Source organism: Cottoperca gobio, chromosome 8 (assembly GCF_900634415.1).
Source record: "Cottoperca gobio chromosome 8, fCotGob3.1, whole genome shotgun sequence".
NCBI classification, from domain to species: domain Eukaryota; kingdom Metazoa; phylum Chordata; class Actinopteri; order Perciformes; family Bovichtidae; genus Cottoperca; species Cottoperca gobio.
The window spans coordinates 2,294,947-2,317,897 of record NC_041362.1 but is presented as its reverse complement, the minus strand read 5'-3'; the positions used below and the strand labels follow the sequence as shown (position 1 = coordinate 2,317,897).

Sequence of the window (22,951 nt, the reverse complement as noted above, 5' to 3'; positions counted from 1 at the left end):
CCCCTTTCCTTTTCTGTTGATTAGTTTCTGTCTCGCTGCTCATTTTGGTTTTATAATCAACAAAACTAACCGCAAATGCTAAACTACGCTGCGCTCTACTAGCTTGGTTCCCATGCAAACAGACAAAAATAGACATGGGTTTTGTGCAAGAATAGAAATGTAAGTTCTTATGATATTGTTTTTCCTTTAGTAAATAATCTCAGCAGGTGTGTTATTGTTTCACTTGCCTTGAGAAAGTGTGACGGTCACACTCAGTGTGAGCCCGCTGCAGCCTCTGAAACACAGAGTTGTCAGTTTTAGAGTTAAATGATGTCCTTAATACCAGGTATCAGGTGTTTCACTCCATGTCAGTTGCCTGCCTGTATCCAGGCCCCCTAACCATGTCGTGCACAGTGAACAGTGACACTGACACACATTGAGGGTAACAGCCAGCACAAAGTACCTTTTGACGTTTGAGCAGCTTTTGCAGGAAATGAAAGTTATTGTTTGTCTTTAGATGAATCATTTAAGTGCAACATGCAATCTTACACATAACGCTCAGCGAGTCTGCAGGTAAATGTCATGCAAATGATTCAGTTCCTGTTGTAGCTCATGTTAATATATTTCAAACACATTTCCACAAAACGCTTTATTCTAAAATGACACAAGTAGAAATGTGTGTCCTTGCAAGGTGATGAAAATGATGGTGTGTTATCCACCTGCAGCCCGGAGCTCCTGTAGCAAGTGTACAGCCGCAGTGTAGCACACAGATATCACAAGGTTTTATTCCAAAGGCCTGTGGAGTCCTGATAAACCTTTCTCTTACCTCATGAAGACGCTTCACAAACCACACCCCAGGAGGATGTTTGGGTTTATTGTCAAAATGGCCTAAATGACACTCTTTTTGTCAGATTTTACTGCGTCGCTCCCCAATCAGAATTTGCTATAAACAATGAATTATTAACGAGTCCAACAGATTTACTGCAGAAGAGCTTCTTCTGGCTGACAACATGGCTGCTTCCTCTGCCAACTGTGATGATATTCTCAGTGGAGAGACGTAAGGCTGCTTCATCACATCTCATTTTATTTGGGCTGTAATCTTCACACTGGGGAAAATTACAGCCCTGTGTGTGTGTGTGTGTGTGTGTGTGTGTGTGTGTGTGTGTGTGTGTGTGTGTGTGTGTGTGTGTGTGTGTGTGTGTGTGTGTGTGTGTGTGTGTGTGTGTGTGTGTGTGTGTGTGTGTGTGTGTGTGTGTGTGTGTGTGTGGTCACATGCAGTAACAAGACAATAACAGACAGTCAAGGGTTAGGATGTGTGTGCTGTGTGAAGGATGACTCTTTGACTAGTTCATTAATTTCTGATGTTTTTACACCTATTCAACACTTTTCACAGTGGTGGGGGCCAAACATGTTCAATAGAGTAAAAGAAGAAATGCATTTAGAGCCAGTGTTCTTCTTTAAAGGCCAGACATGTTATAGCAGTAAAAACATTCCAAGTTCCTCTTTCCACGAGATGATACTTTCTGTGTTCTGATACATTCACTGAGTGGTATTTTGCTATTTTGATGAGTGAGTGAGTCTCCATCCATCCATCCATCCATCCATCCATCCATCCATCGTCTACCGCTTCTCCGGGGTCGGGTCGCGGGGGCAGCAGCTCCAGTAAGGAACCCCAAACTTCCCTTCTCCGGGCCACATCCTCCAGCTCCGACTGGGGGATCCCGAGGCGTTCCCAGTGAGGAGATATAATCTCTCCACCGAGTCCTGGTTCTTCCCCGGGGTCTCCTCCCAGCTGGACGTGCCTGGAACACCTCCCTAGGGAGGCGCCCAGGTGGCATCCTTACTAGATGAACCACCTCAACTGGCTCCTTTCAACGTAAAGGAGCAGCGGCTCTACTCCGAGTCTCTCCTGATGGCTGAGCTTCTCACCCTATCTCTAAGGGAGACGCCACCCGTCTGAGAAAACACATTTCGGTCGCTTGTACCCGTGATCTCGTTCTTTCGGTCATGACCACAGGTGAGGGTAGGAACGAAGATCGCCCGGTAGATCGAGAGCTTTGCCTTCTGGCTCCGCTCTCTCTTCGTCACAACGGTGCGGTAAAGTGACTGCAGTGAGTCTGTAGTAGATTATTCCATCATAAATAAGTCGACTGCACACGCTGCGCCTGAAGCTGCGCCTGAAAGTAGATCCTTCAGCTCTGTGGTTCGTCAGGCACATGACATCGTTTATTTCTTGCATTTTGACTCTTGGCGAATCAAACACACACTTCCTCCTCAACGAAGTCGTTGTGCCACCGTGTCTAGAATCTCTAGATCTTCACTCTTCCTACTTTGTGGTGGAAATCAATATGACACTTGATGGATTAGTGGATTTAGCCAGGATTCATAAAAGCCTTTTTAGGAGAATGTTTCTTTAAGAAAGAGTCTTGATACACGTCTGTGTCTGGTGTGACTCGGTGACTAAACCTGCTCTGCGGAGGGCTTTTGAGATGCTGGCAGAGCAAAGGTGAGAGGCCTCTTATAGAAGGGATGTGAAGAAAGAGCTGAGATAAAGAGGTGCAGCCAGTCTGAAGAATTACAAGCCGTGTCTGTGACTTGAAAGAAGAGAATGAAATATTAAATGAACACAATATAAGACCATTCTTTCAGTCCGCACAGGAATCTGTCTCTTTCAGTTTTCCTTGTGTGCATTGATGGTGAATAATGAAGCTGAACGTTTGCAAAGGGTATTTCAAATCTTTATTAAACCAGAGCTGAGTGTACATTTCATTAAGTCGCTGTCTCTCCATGACTTCTTTGGATGAAGCGTGAGGAGCAGCGCTCGTAGTTTGACACAGTGTCGCCAGTATCTCGCTCATCTGGCGGGTTTTTCAGTTTAAAGCTGCAGCTGTTGAGCATCCCTTAATGATTTACTGGAGGATTTCTACTTGCTGTGTGTTCCAGCAGTGAGCCTTGAGCTACAATGTTAGCAATAAGATGTCCCGGCAATTTAATTGAAAACTTAATCACGTCTGCTGATGTCCGACGGTGGGACCCGAAGCCACAGTGGAGAAGAGAGTTGGGAAATAAAATGTCCACTGTCGACTCGTGACCCACCCGGCAAAATCACCTCCTCGCTGAGCTGTTGAGACACTGATGTGATGTCACTGAGTAAGATCGTGACCGTACCATCTCAGCTCGCACAAAGCTATTTCTCACAAATCTACATATTTAAAGAAAGAAAATGCGAATAATGCAACTCGTAGTTCTGCGTTTGACCTTTAACATAAGTACACTTCATCACATACATTTGAAGCATTAGTGTTATTAAAATATAAACAGGCAGCGGCACTACTGACAGCCAGAAGCCTCCAACAGGAGAGACTTTTCCAGCAATCTGGGAAATTAGACGGAAGCAGCAATCCCATTAAGATGGGAGGAGCAGGAGATCGGTGCATCATGTGCGTTTGTTTAGACATAAAAACTATATTTGCACCTCGACACTGAAGCTTCCTTCTCTCACAAAAACAAACACAAACTGAGACGCTCTCTGTTGAGGATTTCTTCCTCCGATGCAGCACTGTTTTTTATTTCAAACCCCCCCTTGAAGTTGGAGCAGAGAATTCCCCGTGGACCTCCAATGCTTCTTTCTGTTCGTGTGATCTGTGTTACAGAGGCATCAGTGTGTGATGATCTCACAAGAGGAGCAGGAAAAGGTGACATTTGAAGTAATTCAATGACCAAAATGTGTTGTGGGGGGGAATTGAATAATGTTGTTACAAGCTGTACAAGTGAGAGTTTTGCAGCGATGTGAAGGTAATCAGAGCATCGCAGACGTTTAACCCGGGAAAACAGCCTCTATCCTAAAATAACATGACCTTTCATCGCGCCTCCAGCAGCAGGAAAGACTTCCTCGTGTCTTTGTCTGCTGCGGAGGCATCTCTCTGAGGAGCTGCACATTCCTAATCTCTGTGTGCCTCCTTTCAGAAACTCTCAGATTTTGCTCCAAGCTGCTTCGCTTGCTTTTGTAGCGGCACAGTGATCTGAGCTACATTACTGTGCACTGGCTCGGAGAATGGATTAATTTGGAGCATTGACAGCCTATTCTAGCCCGGCTGGTGTCTATTTATGTGAAGGGAATTGCTCCCTTATTAACAATCTTGCTTGACTGCAGTACAGTGGAAATGATGACCATTGATGTCTTCTCTCCTTTCTAAATGAGCATAGTTCCCTGTAGGCTCTAGTTTTGTATTTCATTATTTGTCATGAGAAAGGATACACCAGCATAATACAGCGTTTGTACACTACAAGTAGTGAAGTGCAACTATCTTCAAACACATTAGACCTCCGCCGCTCTCACTGAGAAATAATACAAATATCCAAACAACAGTCACAGATGTATACTGAATTAAATCTAACATATCTTATTATCTCTGACGATGACTCTAGGTAATTACTACGTTTGTTAAACATCAGCAGCTAGTGGAGATTACTTCCTGTTCTTCATGTCCGGGTCTAAGAAAGCTAGACGGCTGGTGGACAACACTTGACGTAGTCTTATAGTTGGGTGTATGCATGAACAAAATGTGCTTCTTTTGGTAGCAGAGATGACTTGTCATACACAACCCATATTTCATGGTGTAATCGTGCATATTTAATCCTGAAGCTTTTGACACATTTCTAATGTAAAGTCAGTGTCTTTCTGCTAAACACATTGTAGAACCTTTTCTGTAAAGAAAACAACACATGCATTTAGTGGCAATGAACTTGAGCTGTCCACAGAAGACTTCCTGAATTAAAACCTGTGGATGTTTTACTCCAGTGCACTCATGTGGAGACTACAATCCTCTATTATTTCATGTTTGAAAAAGCCATTGCTGTAGGATCCACATACAAAACTCTGTCTGACTGAATTAGGTTATTGTGCCGATTTAATTTCCAGAGGGAACCACCCTGATGGTCGGAAACATTATTTGCTAATTAACAAAAACGTCTCCTGGCGTTTTCAAGAAAATGACAGGATTCCCAGAGGCTGGTTAAAAGTGACGTTGTGATGGAAAGAACGGCTGTAAACAGACGTGTGTGTGTTTGTGTGTGTGTGTGTGAGTGTGCAAACGAGTCATTAGCACTTAATCGATTCAACTCCCTTTTGTTATCCAGGCCTTGACAGATAATCCTGTATTGAGCGTTTCACACGAGAGCGGCAGCGACTTCCAGAAACGCCTCTCAGTGCTTCATGGAGATCAATGTGCGTATAGCTCCCTGTGCTTGGACTGAATGCGAGGGTGTAACCAGCTATTATTGTTATTATTATGATTATTATCGTGTTAATGCACATTTTGTCCTCTTTACTCATTCAGAGCTTTGGTCGTTTCAGCTCGAAAGCATCTATGAAATATAGATAGATACGTGAAAGTCAACATTTTCATAATGACACAGTGCAAACATGCATCTGCAACATGTTTTAAATGCACCATAAGAAAATGAGTCTTAAACCTGAAATGTGAGTATTTCCTTCTATCAGTAAAAGTTACACTTCTCTAAAGCGCAGCTAAAAACAACTAAGTTGTGGAATTAGTGTTAATAAATGACCTCTGAGAGATGATTTCACAGGAGTTGTAATGATGCCTATCAATAACAGATCAAGACAGGGCTGTAATAAAGACACAGTTATTAAAAATAATTTTAATGTAGACAGTATAATGACACTTCACTTTTAACAGCTGGAGCCCACTAAAACAGAAAGTCCCATAAACTGCAGTGTATGACACAGAAGAGCTGCTTTGGACGCACTCGAGCGCTCCTCCATGTTTTTATGATGCCATCTGCTGTGGTGTGGACGGGGCCGCCAATTGAGCCAGAATCCAAATTTAAAGGGAAGTAAATAAACAACAAAAGAGGTTTATTAAGCACTAAAGACGCCACAGATCAATTACATCTGTGGAAATGTAGTTCTTGTGATTTACATGCATCTACACGACTCTTCCATCAGACAAATATTTAGGTCAAAAGAAAGTCTGTTAAACGAAATGCTTAAAGCTGTACTGACGTTGTTTACCGGCCAGCTGGACGGTACGTGAGTCCACTAACATCGTGCTACAGTTGTATCGTTGCCGTTTCTTTGTACAAGCTTTGCTACATTTGGATGGTTGTATCTAACACATGAAGATAAGTTGCATCCTGCAGAAACCTTGTATCGACGTACCAGACTGCACTGAAACTATAACAATAAAACAATGAAACTGTCATTTCATATAATTCAATACAACACATTTTGCATTTCAGAGATTCAAGGTTTTTTGCAGGACACTGGAAACATGTTCAATAACTGAATGTAGGACGTGAAATGTACAAATACAAATGAATATAGTTAACAGAGCATCTTGAGCCAAAACAACTTTGTATTGCACATAAAGACGCATAACATTCATTAAAACGTTAGTTAACATATTCTTACAGAGTTTCCTTTCAACGTCACCAACATATAACATTGCTGCTGTGTTGCAAAGCTAGATATTATACACCTGTCTTTACCTGGCAGTATTACAGTCGGCATGTGTACATGTGCTCTGCAGCTTAGTGACACTGATTTCAGCATCTTTTGAGGAACAAAATTAAACAATTTGCATTCACAAAAACACAAGTGTTGAATGGTCACTGTACAACATTGTTTGCATGAATAAACGTCTCCGCTGAATGAATAGTTTAGTTTGGAAAGTGTGAGCAACACATTTCATATAACTGTGAAACACTGAGTGGATTATCTACGTGAACGGACAGTTAGGTGCACGAGATCTGCATATTTAGTAAAATAGTGCATACCGTCTGTGAGAATATTAACGGCTACGACTTGATGATACATAAATACACCTATACTGTACCATCAGTGCCCACTTTCCACTTGTGTGTATTATGAGTGCAGCTTTGTCTTCGGCTGCTAGAAATAGTCAGCGGCATGAGTAAGACCTGCAGGCGTGAGCATCTTTTTTACATGGCTTGGCTGCGAAATCAGTGAAATAAATGATTAATTGCATCAGAGAACCTTTTGTTTATTAAAAACATGTTACCAAGAGCGTCATGAATGTTCCCTTTCAATGGGTTCTTTGTGCTTTAGCTGAGTTAAGAAGTGGTGACTAATATTAAAACATGTTTAACAGTTAATTAAAATACCACAACAGCAGGTAATTATGTTCATGTAGTAAGTCGCTCGGGTCCATCAGACAAAAACACTGTTTATACGTCATTTATTATTACCGCCGCCGACACTGACACCTTTTGTAGAAAGGGTGCAGCATGCGGATACAAAATCTAAGTTTTACTTTCGTTAACAATGAGAGAGTTTGTGCTGCATTCAAGTGGTGTTGGAATAATCTGTAAAAATGAGTTCCCGGCTGGGAAAATTCCCATCAAGTCAGAAGAACAACAGTTTGGAAAGTTATTAAATGTTAGTAGGCCGACAACACAACACTCTTTGTAGCGTCCATGTAACTGTTTTACATTCATCCTGACAGAAGAACCTTGAAACACTCGCTCCACACTGTCCCGTCCAGATACATTCAATAAATGTGAGATTTGGAATGAAATCATAGTTTTTTAATAAAAGCTCTGAGCCTCCATCTTCACACTGAAAAGGACTTTTGCTTTTGGACATAATGGATCACTAAGACCCTTCTAATACTGGGGCTTCATCTACAATATCCTCTAGGATAAGCACACACATGCTGGTACTAATGAGAGGCACTATTACACCAACACGACACCGGCTCAACACTGCTGCTACTTCTCCTCGTCATCATCTGTTGGCAGGGACTCGGTTTGCATTTGGAAGGTTTCACTTTAAAAAGGGACATTACATTCACAATGTAAATGGACTTGTTAATGTATATTAAGTCCTTTAGGTCAACGGTAACACTTTCACAGACTTGATTCTTCTATATTTTAGAAATACTGAATGATAAACTTATGAATCGCTCCAAAAACGGATGCAGAGCGGAAACAAACCTGAATAACAACATGTATGTCTCAGTGATATTCATGGCCATCCGAAGATATCGCTCATGTTTTTAAGTTAGCGTTGGAGGATTATTGAGAGCTTATTGTCTTTATGTTCCAACTGCAGGCAACAGTCAGCCTAAATCAGATTTTCTTTTATGTGTATATGTCAGATTGGTGTTTTTATTCATAAGTTTGAACAGTACACACTATGGAACCTGATCGTTTCCATTGATCTGGTCCTAAATCAGTTTTTTTGCAATATGTCTGTACAGTCGTATCAGAATTCATGTGGCTTTTACGTCTCTATAGATCCACACACACACACACCTCTGTGCAGGACGAGCAGCCGTTGTCCCACAAAAAGCCATTATTAGAAACGTGTCTCTCTCCTCATCCTCGGTATCATCTGCTCAGGAATGCCCTGGCGTCCTCTGCACATCAACTTAGAAATGAAACGGTAAACACGACACATGTTGGTTGGTTTAAAACTAACTCAAATGTGTCATCTTGATCCAACACTTAGCAGTGTAGCAGTGCCAGAGTTATTTTGTTAATTAACCCAATTAACCGCTCAACCTTGATTAGATAAATAAGAAATGTGGATTTAATCAAAAATGATCTACTTAAATGTTAGGGTCCATTGATATCTCGGTGTGTACTGATGGGATACATGTATAGGAGTAACGTTTGTGTTTTTAGCAGTTGGATTATATGAATATCGATGACCTGTTCATCACGGTGCCCTCCTGAGGAACAGGGACTGATACCGAGTCCTGTTGCAGTGCCTCACCTTGAGGTGGCGTCTTAAATGCTGCTCATCACTCACATGCACAACGGCACATACTTCGGTCCATGCTGCTTTCCTACCACACCACCCACAGCAGCTACCGCCTCTTTAAAGCAGACTGAGGTCCAGCCTGACGCTTACACAATCCCTCATACTGTCACTTCTGTCTTGCTGTTGGTGACAAAGTATGGTTGTGGAGGCATGTAGCGAGTGGTGTGCAGCTCCTTCTCTATGAAGCAGAGTTTATTTGATCCGTAGCTCTGTCGGAGTCCCATCATGTCCTTGCTCTCCCAGGACCTTAGCACCCCCGGGCTGGCAGCGGTGTTGGAGCCGTAGGACAGCAACTGCGAGCTGTGGCTCCTGGAGCTTTTGTACTTGTGTCCGTTCTGCTTTGCAGACAGCTGTCTGGGTGAGCTGTAAGGATTACTCGGCTCTGGCTCCATATCCACAGCTTCCATGGGAAGGCTGCCCTTGGTTGTCATCTCGATCACTTGGTGCCGGTTGCTGTAGAAGCTGTCATTCGCTTTCTCTGCTAACAAATGCAGATAAACAGCATGAGAGTTCTTTGTCATTTCTCCCTTCATTAGCCAGTGCATCGTGTCCTGAGTGCAACTAGACAGGCAGATCAAAATAGACCTAAAGTAAAGTGCTGTTGCTTAAAAACACAAAGTGTCACAACAACTTACAATAATCATCTTATACAAATGCTGTAAACGTCCAGGACATCCCACAACAAAGGTGGGATATATAAAATGACTGTGTGTGTGTGTGTGTGTGTGTGTGTGTGTGTGTGTGTGTGTGTGTATATATAGATGTACACATGGATATGCAATAGCCTGTACTTCTGATAGAAATGTTGTATTTGCATCTTTACAACAAGAAACTTTGTTCTTTGCCTCGTCTTAAATTGGAAATACGTGACATGAAAACGTTTTTATCTGAAAGCCTGTGACTGTTGCAAGTGTTCATGTCAGGCTGCATACAACCTCCACCAACAAGTGAGTGCAGCGTGAGAGGAGAAACCCCCGAGCATACAAAGTCTGCTGAGCACTGGCAGCGCTCATTAACACGTCAGCATGTAATGACTTGTCTCCCCGTCCCCAGCGCGTCCTTTAGAGTTTACTAAAGTGTGGCGCCGTCACACAACCCGTTACAGGACGTCAGAACATACTAATATGTTTACACATTAAGCTTTGCTGCCAGAAAAATGACATGTGTGCAAATGAAAAAGATTAGAAATGTATGTTGTGTGAGAGGTCAGTTAATAATTACGTCTCCCAGATTTAAGGCGCTCTGGGTCTCTATTCATGGCGCAGGAAGGCGACTGAAGCCCACATCAGTGTACAGTATAGTTGCATCTCAGCATCGCTCCTCTACTCATTTGTGTTTTGATTGCTCCTGATTGTCTCCTGTCCCCAGTCTCATTAGCTAAGATTTGCTCTATTTTTATTTTCCCTAATGATCCGTTTGTTCGACGGCACTTCAGCGGGTTTATCGGCTGCTCGTGTGACTCACAAAGAGAGCGAGTGCTTTTTAATGTGATTGGACCTTCTACACGCATGCTGAGAGCCGTCATCCCTTCCACGGCCGGGTCTGTCAAACGCAGCCAATTGATTCATCTATAAAAAGACTCCCGCTTCACTGAGCTAAATAGCATCAAATACCGAATCCACAAATGTCCTCACGCAACACTTTGATTCTGCAAAATCCTTTTTTATTTCTCTGCTACATTTTGAAAGTGAAGTGCACAAGCAGAAGGGACTGTTGGCCAACACGGAGGTCAATGAATACATCATATAAGACAATGTGGGGATTATTATAGGAGAAGCGGTGGAAGATCAACTACTTGAAACACACTTGAATTCTTGTTTTCCACAAGTCAACATGTAAACGGTGATAATAGATTCTTTAGGGTTTGATATCACTAAAGGAGCTTTATGTAACGTATCGACTGTCAGCGTCACCTTTTGGCTGTTATCATTTTAATATGAGCTCACACAATGCACCCGCTCTCCTTAATGCACTTTCTCATTCTATTGTAATTTCATGATTTGCAGGAATGTATTTTTATTCACATTCTTTGACACTACAAACGGGCGTTTGTGAGTTGTGATACTATTTTGGTGCTTTGCTAGTATTGCTTGATTCGCATGCTGTTTGTCCCGAGCACTGGCTGCAGACTTTCCATAATTAGCGCATGAGAAGAACAACGAACTTGCTTCTATAAATAAGCGTTCAGTTCCCCTCTCTGTTGGCATTGATGGACTTGGGGATTAACGCAGGAGGATTTCTGTCAGCCAGAGATTTGATGGAGATTCAAACCAACTGGGATCCTGTGAAATGTTCTTACATCATTTTAATGCTACACTAAGAGAGCGAGAGAGATGACAGTGAAGCTCACTAATAACTGCGGCTTGAAGAACAATTTTAATAATGTGTTTTTGTCTGTTGAGACGAGCAATGTTTAACACAAATTAACATTAATTAACACATTTAATTTCACTGGGATTCCATAAAACCTTTTTATGAAGCGTCTCAGATGAATGTTCTGCCTCATGAATCTGTAAACGTGTCCTCGTGATTACTCGCATTACAGATTATGTTGATTGCGGTTCACTCAATTTAACCTTGACACCTATATGATGCGGGGAAACCCTGAGTAATTATGCTAGTTGTATTCATAACGTGCCACCGAATCAGATCACATGATGAATGGCCAACTGCTTTGACGACATTATGGCTCATGGTAAACGACTTACCCACTGCCTTGAGCGTGGCGTACTTGTTGAGGTCCTTGACGGGCTGCTGCTCATAGGGGCTGGTGATCTGACCCACAGCCGGGTAAAGCTGCGTTATCAAAGTCGCAGCTTGAGCCGCGTTGTTCATGTGGCTGCTATCTAAAGGAGGGAAAATACAAGATGTCAGATTGAGAGTTACAGTGGAAGCTGCTTGTATGGACGTTTGGGAGAGAATGTAGACATTCTGTTTACAGTGTTCATTATGGGACAACATTACTTTACTTTACTCCCTTGATACTCTGCTTACAGTTCTGTATTATAATGTATTTTAATTCAATTGACTTGAAATCTAGTTCTATAATTGTACAGTCATTTGAAAAGTGTTGGAAGCAGTCAATAAAATCTGCGTATAGGAATCAGTTTGACCCGGACGCAAACACTATAAGAGGTTTCCACTGTGTTTGCAAATGTATTTATTTAGGATAATACACATAATATGCACATAATACACCAACAGTTTAACATACAGAAAATACAAAAACTGACCACAGAAATAGATAAATAGATAAATGTCTAATGGCCACAAAGTAGCCAGATGTTCATTAATGTCACGTGTACGATTAGTATTACAATAAAGATAAATGCATTCTTAAACATAAACGTTTCTGTTTGTTGGTCTCTGAGCGAATATGTTCAATATGTCTATACCATGTGCATTACATAATGCCTAATAATAGAAAATAAATGATAATGAATTAGTGAAACTGGCTTTGTTTCCTCTACTGAGTGTTACATGATGCTGGATGCATGTGGATGTAGAATAATTGTTTCTCACTTGGTAGTGTCACTTTCCCTTAAGAAGGCTTTTCTGGGGACCCAGCTGGAGAGTCATGACTGCTCTTGTGAAATTGTACTAATCCTGCAGAAGACATCTGGTAAATTAAAGGGTGCACAGCAAAGAGACTGGCCCCCTGCCTACTGGCATGACCGAGCAAACAGATGTTCAGAGCGTCTTCTCGGGAGGAGATTAGTGGAGGTGTAAATTCAAAGGCGGCGGTTTGAAGACTGCTGCATGTGTGTTATATGTATATATACTGTATATATTTGTATTTGTATTTTTTATATATATATTTGATTTATATATATATTTTTCTTTTTTAATATATATTATATATACTATACATATAATATATATATGTGTGTATGTATATATATATATTTTATTTTAATTAAATTTTTTATATATAATATTTACAGTATATAATATATATATATATATATATATGTATATATATATATGTATATATATATATATATATATATATATATGTATATATATATATATAATTTTATATAATATAATAAATATATATATATATATATATATAAAAATATAACTTATATATATTATATACACATGTTTTAAAAATGACCTTGATATGTCTTTAAATGTAACCTGACTCGGTGTTAATCCGGCACCACTAACTCCATGGACGCATCACTGCCGTGGTTAATGGTTAAAGTTGACCAACTTTATATTGTGAGAAGTCTTTGGTTTAGAATGTGTCTGATAAAAAAACAGAAAATAGGTTAATTAGGCTCTTATTCCCCACTGGTCAGCAAGAAACTTTGTTCCTGTGCTAATTAATTTGGAAAGTCTCAAATTATTGATGCAGAGGACAGCTTTGACTTTCACACCGCCACACCTCAACGAGCGGGCGGTGTAATGAGGAGGTTCAGATTTCGAGGTCATTTAAGGTCCCACTGTGTTCTCCTGATGTTGTCTTTATAACAAGCTGCTGCACTTATCTGTATGCAAAGCCTTATTAAAAAAACACAGCACTTTCATGTGTCACTTGATGGAGTTCATGAAAACGTATTAAATCTTTTTTGAAAAGTAACCCAAGGACGTTTCCAAATCTAATCTGTCCTCGTCAGGTTCCTTTCTGGGCTTTCTGTTTCAGTTTCATACAATTCATTGTAAGTGGGCCACGCACACAGACTCCCATTCAACGTGATGTTGTTCAAGCCAATAGGATGCATTGAATGGATTCCACTTGTTTAACCAGATAATACACGATTAATGCTGCTTTTTTTTAAAGGAAAGTTTGTTAAAAAAACACACAAACAGTGAAACCTTTATATCAAATGTAGTTTTCTTTCAGACGAGCTTATTGAACCATGGAAAACTATTTGTATATAGTTTAATTTCCTCCACTCAGGAGTGGTCATCTGATCGTATCTGATACTTACTGAAAGTAAATAATGTAATTATGGATGTACGTGATTTGTCCAAACTGTTTTGCATCCCAACATCTCGTCTGAAGGCCTCTGGCATCTGTTATTTCCTCCCTATATAGTCTAAGATGGGAATAGATTCCACAGTGAATAAATGAGGACAGTGTTTTTGTGAACATCTGGTGCAACTTTGCTATTTTCAGGATGCCAAACTCCATTTAAAGTGAGGTGCTTGTTTGTCTCCCTCTTTAATGTTTATCACACTTTGTGTTGACTGAGTGTCTGTTATGCTTGTTCTGTTGTCAAAGTCACAGCTTCTATGTCAGCTGCTGGAAGAAAGTAGGGCACTTCTGGGGACTTGTAAGGTTAAAGACTCCATGGTTGTTTGGGGGAGGAATAAGCGAGTTAACACTCCAGACACAGACACCACCCTGGAACTCATAAAAGATTTAAGAGAGTATTTTGGGAGCTGTATGCCCCGAAATAAATGGTACAAGGAGAAGGGCGCTCTTATTTACAGGCAGCCTACTTTCAAGTTAGTGATGGAAAATATTCTATTATCTTTACATGTTTGTCAAACTCCTGAAACATTTATATTGTACGTGTGCATTATGCAAGTGCAAGTTATACTTAAACTTATGTGTATATTGTTTGATAAAACATTCTTTCAGACATTTATATTTACCTAATTATGAACTAAAATTATATTCTATAAATAAAGAGTACATTTGTGGACAGGCTGGTGTATTTAACTAAGTCAAGTGTATAAATGTGCACTTTTAATACCATTATTATTATTATTATTATTAAAATAGTAAATCATGCGGTTAGAAAACTAATAGTTTGTTTATTTAGAATTAACATACAGCGTCTCATTCTTTGACACATTTCCTGTCCAGCAGTGGCAGATATTCATATGTATTATTATTATTTATAAAGTACCATAATTATCTAAAAGAGTTTGTCTGTATTGATTCCAGTTGCCTGAAACAATCTGATGTATGTTACAATAATCACAATTAATCAGCACTGTGTCCTAAAGCTCCTAAAAAGCTTTTGTGAAACAGCCTTTGTTGCTCTGAACTAACTTTATCTAAATTACTGTCTAATTGTGTCATTTATGCACAATACAGCTGGAGCTTCAGGATGGGGAAGATAAATAAATGAAAGATGAGACTTTTAAGCGTAAACCCTGAAGGTGCACAATGTAGAGAAAAGCAGTTCATTCAAGTTGGTGTGGATTTCTTTTAAAGCGGCGTTACATGAGGACCATGTCTACAGTGTAAAAACAAATGTAAAACAAATCTTGTGTTGTACGCTACATTTAGAATATTCTCTCCGCTTTACGTTGCTGTCAGAGCCTTTCTGACGGGGGACTGAAGCCGTTATTTATGCTCATTTTACGTGGCAGAACACGGGGGTTGCTGGTGTACCGCTGCCTGACCAGGGAGTCTAAATGTTTCCCTGGTTAGTTAGTTTGTGGTATTGTGTAACTTTGTTGAATCCAAACGTATTGTAAATATAGCGTACACTTAAACTGATATGGATTTCTTTAGGTCGGCCTTTTCTTACGTGGCTCAAATATGTTTTGCTGCTGCACTCGTCCACAGCAGTACATTACTGAGCTTCCTGTCTGTTTCTCCAAGCTGGGGAAACTGGGGTTTTACACTGACTGTGTAAAACCCGAACTATCCCTTTAAAGTGAGGGGACAAATTACATTTGCACACATGTTTTTTTTGGCTAATGGCCCCGCTGTGTCCGTGGTCAGTGTGGTGACAATTGAGGCTAACAATCTGTAAATAGTCACTTTCCTATTTCACAACGCCCCATGTGTCTCCATCCACATCTCTGTAAGCTCTCTGTATTGTCAGTGTGTAATGATCTCCCTAAAGTTTTGAGGCTTCACTATACAGTTCAGTATCTTGCAGGTGGAAAATAGAACCGTTGACATAGACTCTACATTTGGTAGCAATTTCTCAGCAGCTGTCAGAGGTAATGCTGCTGAAATACATTTCTATCTGGCAGTGAGGAAATGGACTGTCACGCACCAGTGGGGTGTTGGCAGTGAGCGGAGACTTTGTTCTCTCTGGCTGACTGCCTGGAGTAAAAAGAGGCCACACTCCACAATTGCCCCGTGTGTGTGAATGACCAGCAGGACAGGAACATGATAGTACTGGTAGCCAAAGAAGCCCAGCTCACACAATCTGTATTACTGGTGTCGTAAAGGAAAATGAGAGCTCATTGCCCAGATTGTTGATATCTTTGACAGACAATAGATGAGCAACAGGCTCCCTTTGGAGCTTTTCTATCACTGCTTTGCACCCTTATCTGTAATTTACAGTGATTTATTATAGCTGGGGCATAGTCACACCTGCCACTAGAAAGCACAGTTGGAGAGGATAAGTACAGGACGGATCCATGTGGCGAAGAAAATCCCCTGACCTCTTGTAACCTTGTAAGGATTGCTGTCAAGAAGACAACAATCATCCCTGCCAACTCTATTATACAGAGTCCCTGTAAGATACGGCAGCCAGCACACTGTCCAGGGTCACCAAACAAACGGAGACTCACATCATTATTTTCTTCTTTGTACAATAGTTGATGATAAAAGTGTAATAGTGTGCAAACAGTAGTGTACTCTCATCACTCAGTCCTAACGTGTTGGCATTATAAGTCACCTCAGCTGATTATAGGGAGTAAAAACAAAGGTTCTGCTAATATTAAAAAGACATCCATCTCTTAAAATAGAAATGTAATTGCATTTCTCACTTCAGTAATATGTATAGTATATATGATGGGATGGTACAGTTGTGACTTGTGGCAGCCATGTTTAAAGATCACATTTTAAGTTTGAGTTAAACAACACATTTAGCACATTTCTGTGTTCTATAATTATCTGGGTTGCAGAAAGATAACTTATAACTAAGTTATATAATTTCTCTGGATTGTTCCTATGTTTGGGATCACTGGGCTGAAGACTCTTCAGTTGATCCAAAATGCAGCGGCACGTGTATTGACAAGAACAAGGAAACGGGATCATATTACTCCTGTATTAGCTGCTCTGCACTGGCTCCCGGTAAAATACAGAATAGAATTCAAAATCCTTCTCCTGACTTACAAATCAATCAATGGTCAGGCTCCAGCATATCTTAAAGATCTCATAGTACCTTATAAACCAACTAGAGCATTGCGCTCCCAGACTGCAGGGTTACTTGTGGTTCCTAGAGTCTCTAAGAGTACAATGGGAGCCAGAGCCTTCAGCTATCAAGCTCCTCTCCAGTGGAACCAGCTTCAGAGTTTGTGTTCGGGAGGCAGACACACTCTCCACATTTAAGAGCAGGCTAAAGACTTTCCTTTTTGATAAAGCTTATAGTTAGGGCTGGCTCAGGCTTGCCCTGGATCAGCCCCTAGTTATGCTGCTATAGGCTTAGACTGCCGGGGGACACCTCCCTGCTCTCTTCCTCTCTCCTCCCCTCCCTCTCTCTTCTTCTCCCTCTCTATCTGTATGTATTTATGTAAATGTATGTTACTACCTCACCATCCGGGGTATCATCCCCGGAGTGTCTGTGTCTCATGTGGACAGGATGCCACTGATAAAGTTTACGTCAGGATCAGGAATCGTGGCTGCGCCTGCTGCCCTGGTCCTGCTGGACACCGGGAAGCCTTATTGACATTTTCCTGGATTCATCCAAACTTTCTATTTTTTTTTTCAAATGTTGTATTTGTACTATGTTGTTTATCCTGTACACACGACATCTATTGCACGTCTGTCCGTCCTGGGAGAGGGATCCCTCCTCAGTTGCTCTCCCCGAGGTTTCTTCCATTTTTCCCCCTTTAATTATGGGGTTTCTTTTAGGAAGTTTTTCCTTGTGTGATGCGAGGGTCTAAGGACAGAGGGTCTAAGGACAGAGGGTCTAAGGACAGAGGGTCTAAGGACAGAGGGTCTAAGGACAGAGGGTCTAAGGACAGAGGGTGTCGTAACCTGTACAGTCTGTAAAGCACACTGAGACAAATGTATAATTTGTGATATTGGGCTATATAAATACATTTGATTTGATTTGGGCAATTTAGGGTTTTATATCATTTGTGCTTTTGCAAAATCTGTCAGTTTCCAGAGGGTTTTTTTTGCATCCAAACATTATTGAGTGTGTTTTCTTGGTTTGTAATGAAAGTATTTATTCTAGTGGATTAATTTAAATCCATTACAGACACATTCTGCTCATTGAAACTGCTCACTAACCCTGGCTGTGTACGATGAGGTCATTTGAGACTCTGGAAGTGTTTGATCCTCACAAGCATTGTGAGGATTTGTACACATGCAAAAGTCAACACATTGTGCCTTCTTACCAAGCTGTAGTTGTGCTGAGTACTATATTTCATTCCAAACTAGAATATATACTTTTATTTTGCTATTAACCATCTTTCTGAGTTATATTTAGACCAAAATAAATCTTGAGCAGGCGAACATCACAACATGATGTCTGATAATCCACAGTTTCAAATTAAAGTCGCAGTCATCCTCCATGTGTGCCAAGAAGTGGAAGGCTTTCATTTCGACATCAGATTACAGCAGGTGTTTTCTCTAATTAGCAAACCTTCCAAGCTAATCAGTGAAATCACCTGCTGTAATCCTCAATTATAATGAGAACATGAACACTTCTGGCCTTCCATCGCACAAGAATAATCACTGATATTAATTTGCATCTGCCTCAAATGAAGCATCTAGATTAAGATACATCTCTTAAGGTAAAAACATGTTTAATTCATATTTACTGTATTTGAAGCATAACACGGCTCGATTTAATAATGTTATTGATTCCTTGACTTCTAGCTTCTACTATATTATTTCACTATATAATGCATTGGAGCAGCATCAGGAAATGTATCCTTGCTTTATTATTTAAGTCAGTTATTCAGCTAGAGCAGGTATTTCTAAATGATGAATACAACCATTAAAATTCTGCTGGCAAAACAACTTTTTATTTTTTTATTTTTTATGTGAGATGCCATTTGCCATAATTATCCAGCTCGCAGAGAAAGCTTTATTGACTGGAGCTGTCAAGGCAGTAAGCAAGTTAGCATTAATAAGAACTCTTTCTGTCGCTGCATATCTGTGTGGGTGTGTGTGTGTGTGTGTGTGTGTGTGTGTGTGTGTGTGTAGGCATTGGTGTTGATGAACTAAAGAATGAGTGTGCAATATAAAGTGTGAGGCCGTTGCATACAGTAAGTTTTGGCTAAGAAGCAGAGCTCTAGGTTGTCGGTGGTAATTAGTGTATATGTCAAGTGATTGCTGAGGGCATGACTAATTGCTTCACTAGCCTGCAGGATTGTAGAGGGACTTTTCTTTTCCTCCACCACTTCAGCTATTTCAGGATAGGCACGCAAATAAACATGGCTCGCAATTGTAGGTTTATATTAGTTTAAAATAGAATCTGAGAGTGTATCTAGTAGTGTGTCTTGAAATTGATGTGTGATTCTGGTCAGCAAAAGCAGATGGTAGCAGCATTAGTGTGTTTAAACCAGTGGGTTCTTAAACTGGGGGCGGACCTCCTAGTGGGACTACAAGTGAATTTCTTGCAGAGAAAATGTTAGTTTTTTCCCCTCAGGGAGTCGGTAAACCTGCCGCTTCTTGTGCAGAGGCACTAATCTGTTGGAAGCAGTGATTCAGAAGACGCATGCTGCAGTGTCACTTTTAATGCTGCCACTCTAACAAGAGTTAAGAGTTAAAGAATATATATTCATATGTGAATTAAAAAAACGCCGCCGGTGTGTAAAGGTCTTAAATCTTTTTATCTATGAAAGGGGAGCCCCTCTGGTTTACACAAGCTGCTCTGTCGTGTGAATGTAAATGTAGGTGTAAAGCTAATAGGCGCTGTGTGCTGCTGATGTCAGTACTTACGTAGACTGTTAAGTGTGACTCTGGTTTGTATGTTCTCATAGTGCTGGCCAAGTCCAATGTCGTCCGTGTGTTCTGAGGCAGGATGGCGGATGACGTGTGCCAGAGCTCTGAAAAGAAGAAGAACAAACTCAGAGAGGACATTAAGTAAATAACAAGTCCTCCTCGTCTGTGTCCTATGAAACAACCTGTGTGACATGATCGTTATGAGGTTATGTACTTGATTAAGGTTGGGGAAAGATGGAGGCAGGAACACAAACTGTGGTCTCTGCTGCTGAAGTCACATGCTGTCGTCAGGCAGTTTAAACGGGTTCAAATTGAAGCTGCAGAGGCCGAAAAATCCTGACGTTTAGTCGTAACTATTAGTCCACACAAAAAACACTGGAACCTACGATTCCCATAATGCAACTCAAAGTCTTTCTTCAGGCTCTCTGCCTCACATCTTTCATGCTCCACATCTCAAGTTCGTAACGCAGGATTTCTGTTAAAAAGAATCTCAACCCCAATTCGACAAAGCCCTCATGACGTCATCAGGATTATTTCCACTCCTTGCAGATGTCCCCTTTTAAAGTTTGACCCTGTCACATGAATATTGAAACAATGTTAGATTATTATTAATAAATTCCTCAGTGCGTGCTTTATTGACCGAGAAAGAAAGAAAAGTTTGCAGCTGCATCCAGCGGCGTTGTTTGGCGTGAGAGTGACGTAGTTGGATGCGAGGAAGAACTACAAACAGTTTCCAGGGGGCCGGCTCTAGATGCTGCTCAAAAACAGAACTTCCTTGTTCTCATCGCTCGTATTGCAAACGAGATGCGTAATATGAGTGCAGAGTATGTTATGGACAACATCTTACATTGTTTAGGTTGACTTTGATATCCAGCAGTGTTTATTTAAACCACATTTTGCGGCTGAAGAAATGCAGTGGAGAGACTGCGACTGCGGATGATATGGTCACCAGTGCCCGGCTTACGCGCAATGCATTCTGGTACATGTAGGCACTGCGATCACTCAGCTTTCTCTGTATATATAATAATAAATCGCACACACATTTACTATCAACACTGATTGGACATGCACATAAAACATGGCAGTTTCATTTTTACAGGTACAGAGAAACTGAGACTTGTGGCAAGTCGTGTTTTTCTGGAGTGACTTCCTCAAACTTCTGTGTCTTGGTACAACAAAGCAATAAAGTGAGAAAAATAGGGAAGTTATCTTAATTAAGAGCTTAATTTGTTTAAAACTATCTTCAGATTAAAGATGTCACTATGTCAAGCAGTGAGTCCACAGTTGGTTAGTGTGTTGTTGTTTTTTAAGCTACATACAGTATTTTACTGTATATCAAGACTTCAGTTGTTTATGAGAGTTATTCACAGTATAGTCCATGTCCAGGGCCTTTAACTTTTGTCACAGGTGTCAGCTCAGTTTCAAGTAATATCCTCTATATTACCTCATTATGGTGCAGTGTCTTCAATAACACGTTTTAAGGGAGGGAAATGAGCCTGTGCTCTTACAGAACGACACTGACAACACAGTGTCTGCAGGAGTAGGCTGCACACTCCACATACATGTGTGTGTGTGTGTGTGTGTGTGTGTGTGTGTGTGTGTGTGTGTGTGTGTGTGTGTGTGTGTGTGTTTTGATGCTCACAAGCAAGTCTGTAATGTGCAATTTTTGGCACAATTGTACACATGCAAGAGTCAACACATTGTGCCTTTTTAACAGATGTAGATTGCAACATTACAGCTGACCTTGTGCATAGTACTATATTTCTTGGCGATTCCAAACTAGAATATATATATTTATATTTTCCTATTAATTAACCATCTTTCTGAGTTATATTTGGACAAAAATAAATCTTGAGCAGGCGAACATCACAACATCATGTCTGACAATCCACAGTTTCAAAGGAAAGTCGCATCAGACCAAGGACAATGCAATATGCAATCCAAACACTTTGTGTCTGTAACACCGACTAAAATGTGAATTAAATACATTTTCACTATAAAATCTGCAGGTTGATATCTGAGTGCAGCTAAACTTCATTTTCAAATTGTTACTCGCTTTTATTTACAAAACAACTTGTTGCTTTGTGAGGGATTTTGATCAAATTGCCGGTTTTTGCACACAGATGAGTTAATACATTATACACATAATAACAGATCAGCTTTTAGATGTTTTGACAGATAACTCGCAACACTGAAATAAGAAGTATTTATTTATTTAAAACAGGTACATTGGTAAAATGATGACCTACCTTGACATATTGTCTCTGTGCGGACGGTGCGTCTTCTCCAAACCTAGCTTGGTGAAAATTCCTATCAGTGCTATTATGGCCACGACCCCGCATATGACATACACAATGAGGTTGGTTTTATCCTTCGCGGAGTCCAGCGCCACATCCACTTTCGGTGGCGGTCTTCCTGTCATCATCCACGGCGGGGTGTCGTAGTTCTTACAGGTGGTCTGGTCCAGCCGGGAGCTTTTAAACGCGCAGCAGAACCTGAAGCCACAGGTGCCGCAGCAGTACAGGTAGCTGCCCGTCATGCACACAAACGGCGGGTCCCACTGGCCCATCACGTCGTAGTAGCCGCGGCACTTGTCCTCCATTTGCGGGCTCTCCGTGACCCCGCTCTCCAATTCCTTTGAGTTATTAAACCCGGTCACCAGCATGAAGTCGTCGGCGGTCTGACCCGGCTGCCCCTCCGCGTCGCACAACATAACTTTTACAAGAAAGTAACCAAGCAGCAGTTCAGTGCCCCGCATCTTTGCTCACTTTTTACCCCGCAATTGACGCCCTGAGAAGCTCTTAAAAGCCCGGACGCTTATTCCGAAGAGACGAGACACAGCCATGCGTAAATGTATTGAGGCTGATTCCAACTTCCATGCGTAAAAGCGCAGTGCGCCCCTGCACTTTTCTGTGGTTGAAAAATAAACAGTTATTGTGCAAAGGTTTAGTTCAGGATATTTTCAGACTGTAGTTGGTAGTTGGAGAGGGTTAGCATCACTGGAGCGGTGCACCTGTCTGTGCTGGAGGGTGTCAGACACCTCTGAGGCAGCTTCACTTCACACAGAGAGGGAGCGAGAAAGAGGGGGAAGGGGAGAGAGAGAGGAGAGAGAGAGGGAAGAGAGAGAGAGAGAGAGAGAGAGAGAGAGAGAGAGAAGAGAGAGGGAGGAGAGAGAGAGGGAATAGAGAGGGAGGGAGAGAGAGAGAGAGAGAAGAGAGGGGAGGGGAGAAGAGACAGGGAAGAGAGGGAGGGGAGAGAGACAGGGAAGAAAGGCCTCTCTCTCATCCTCTCGATTTCATCCTCTCTCATAGAGAGCCAGATCATATGATGAG

General features: G+C 41.1%; 2 protein-coding genes across 7 annotated transcripts in view; one reads left to right on the top strand and one right to left on the bottom strand.

Moving 5' to 3' along the window:
- Nucleotides 1–22,951, top strand: part of mrtfbb (myocardin related transcription factor Bb) — a 79,169-nt gene that overhangs the window by 8,591 nt on the left and 47,627 nt on the right. The window lies entirely within an intron of this gene.
- Nucleotides 5,811–22,608, bottom strand: shisa9b (shisa family member 9b). Its single transcript, XM_029436802.1, has 4 exons — nt 21,869–22,608; nt 19,617–19,723; nt 11,500–11,637; nt 5,811–9,272 (listed from the first exon to the last, which is right to left on the bottom strand). Exons 1-4 carry the CDS (start codon nt 22,375–22,377, stop codon nt 8,890–8,892), a joined length of 1,137 nt encoding a protein of 378 aa, XP_029292662.1. The 5' UTR covers nt 22,378–22,608; the 3' UTR covers nt 5,811–8,889.

Bases quoted from the DNA above. Each gene is read 5' to 3' on its own strand.
- shisa9b (XM_029436802.1), bottom strand. From the start codon at position 22,377: ATGCGGGGCACTGAACTGCTGCTTGGTTACTTTCTTGTAAAAGTTATG. The intron at 19,724-21,868 runs GTAGGTCATCAT...TCTTCTTTTCAG, and splicing joins CACAGAGACAATATGTCAAG to AGCTCTGGCACACGTCATCC. The intron at 9,273-11,499 runs GTAAGTCGTTTA...TGCATTTGTTAG, and splicing joins CGCCACGCTCAAGGCAGTGG to CAGAGAAAGCGAATGACAGC.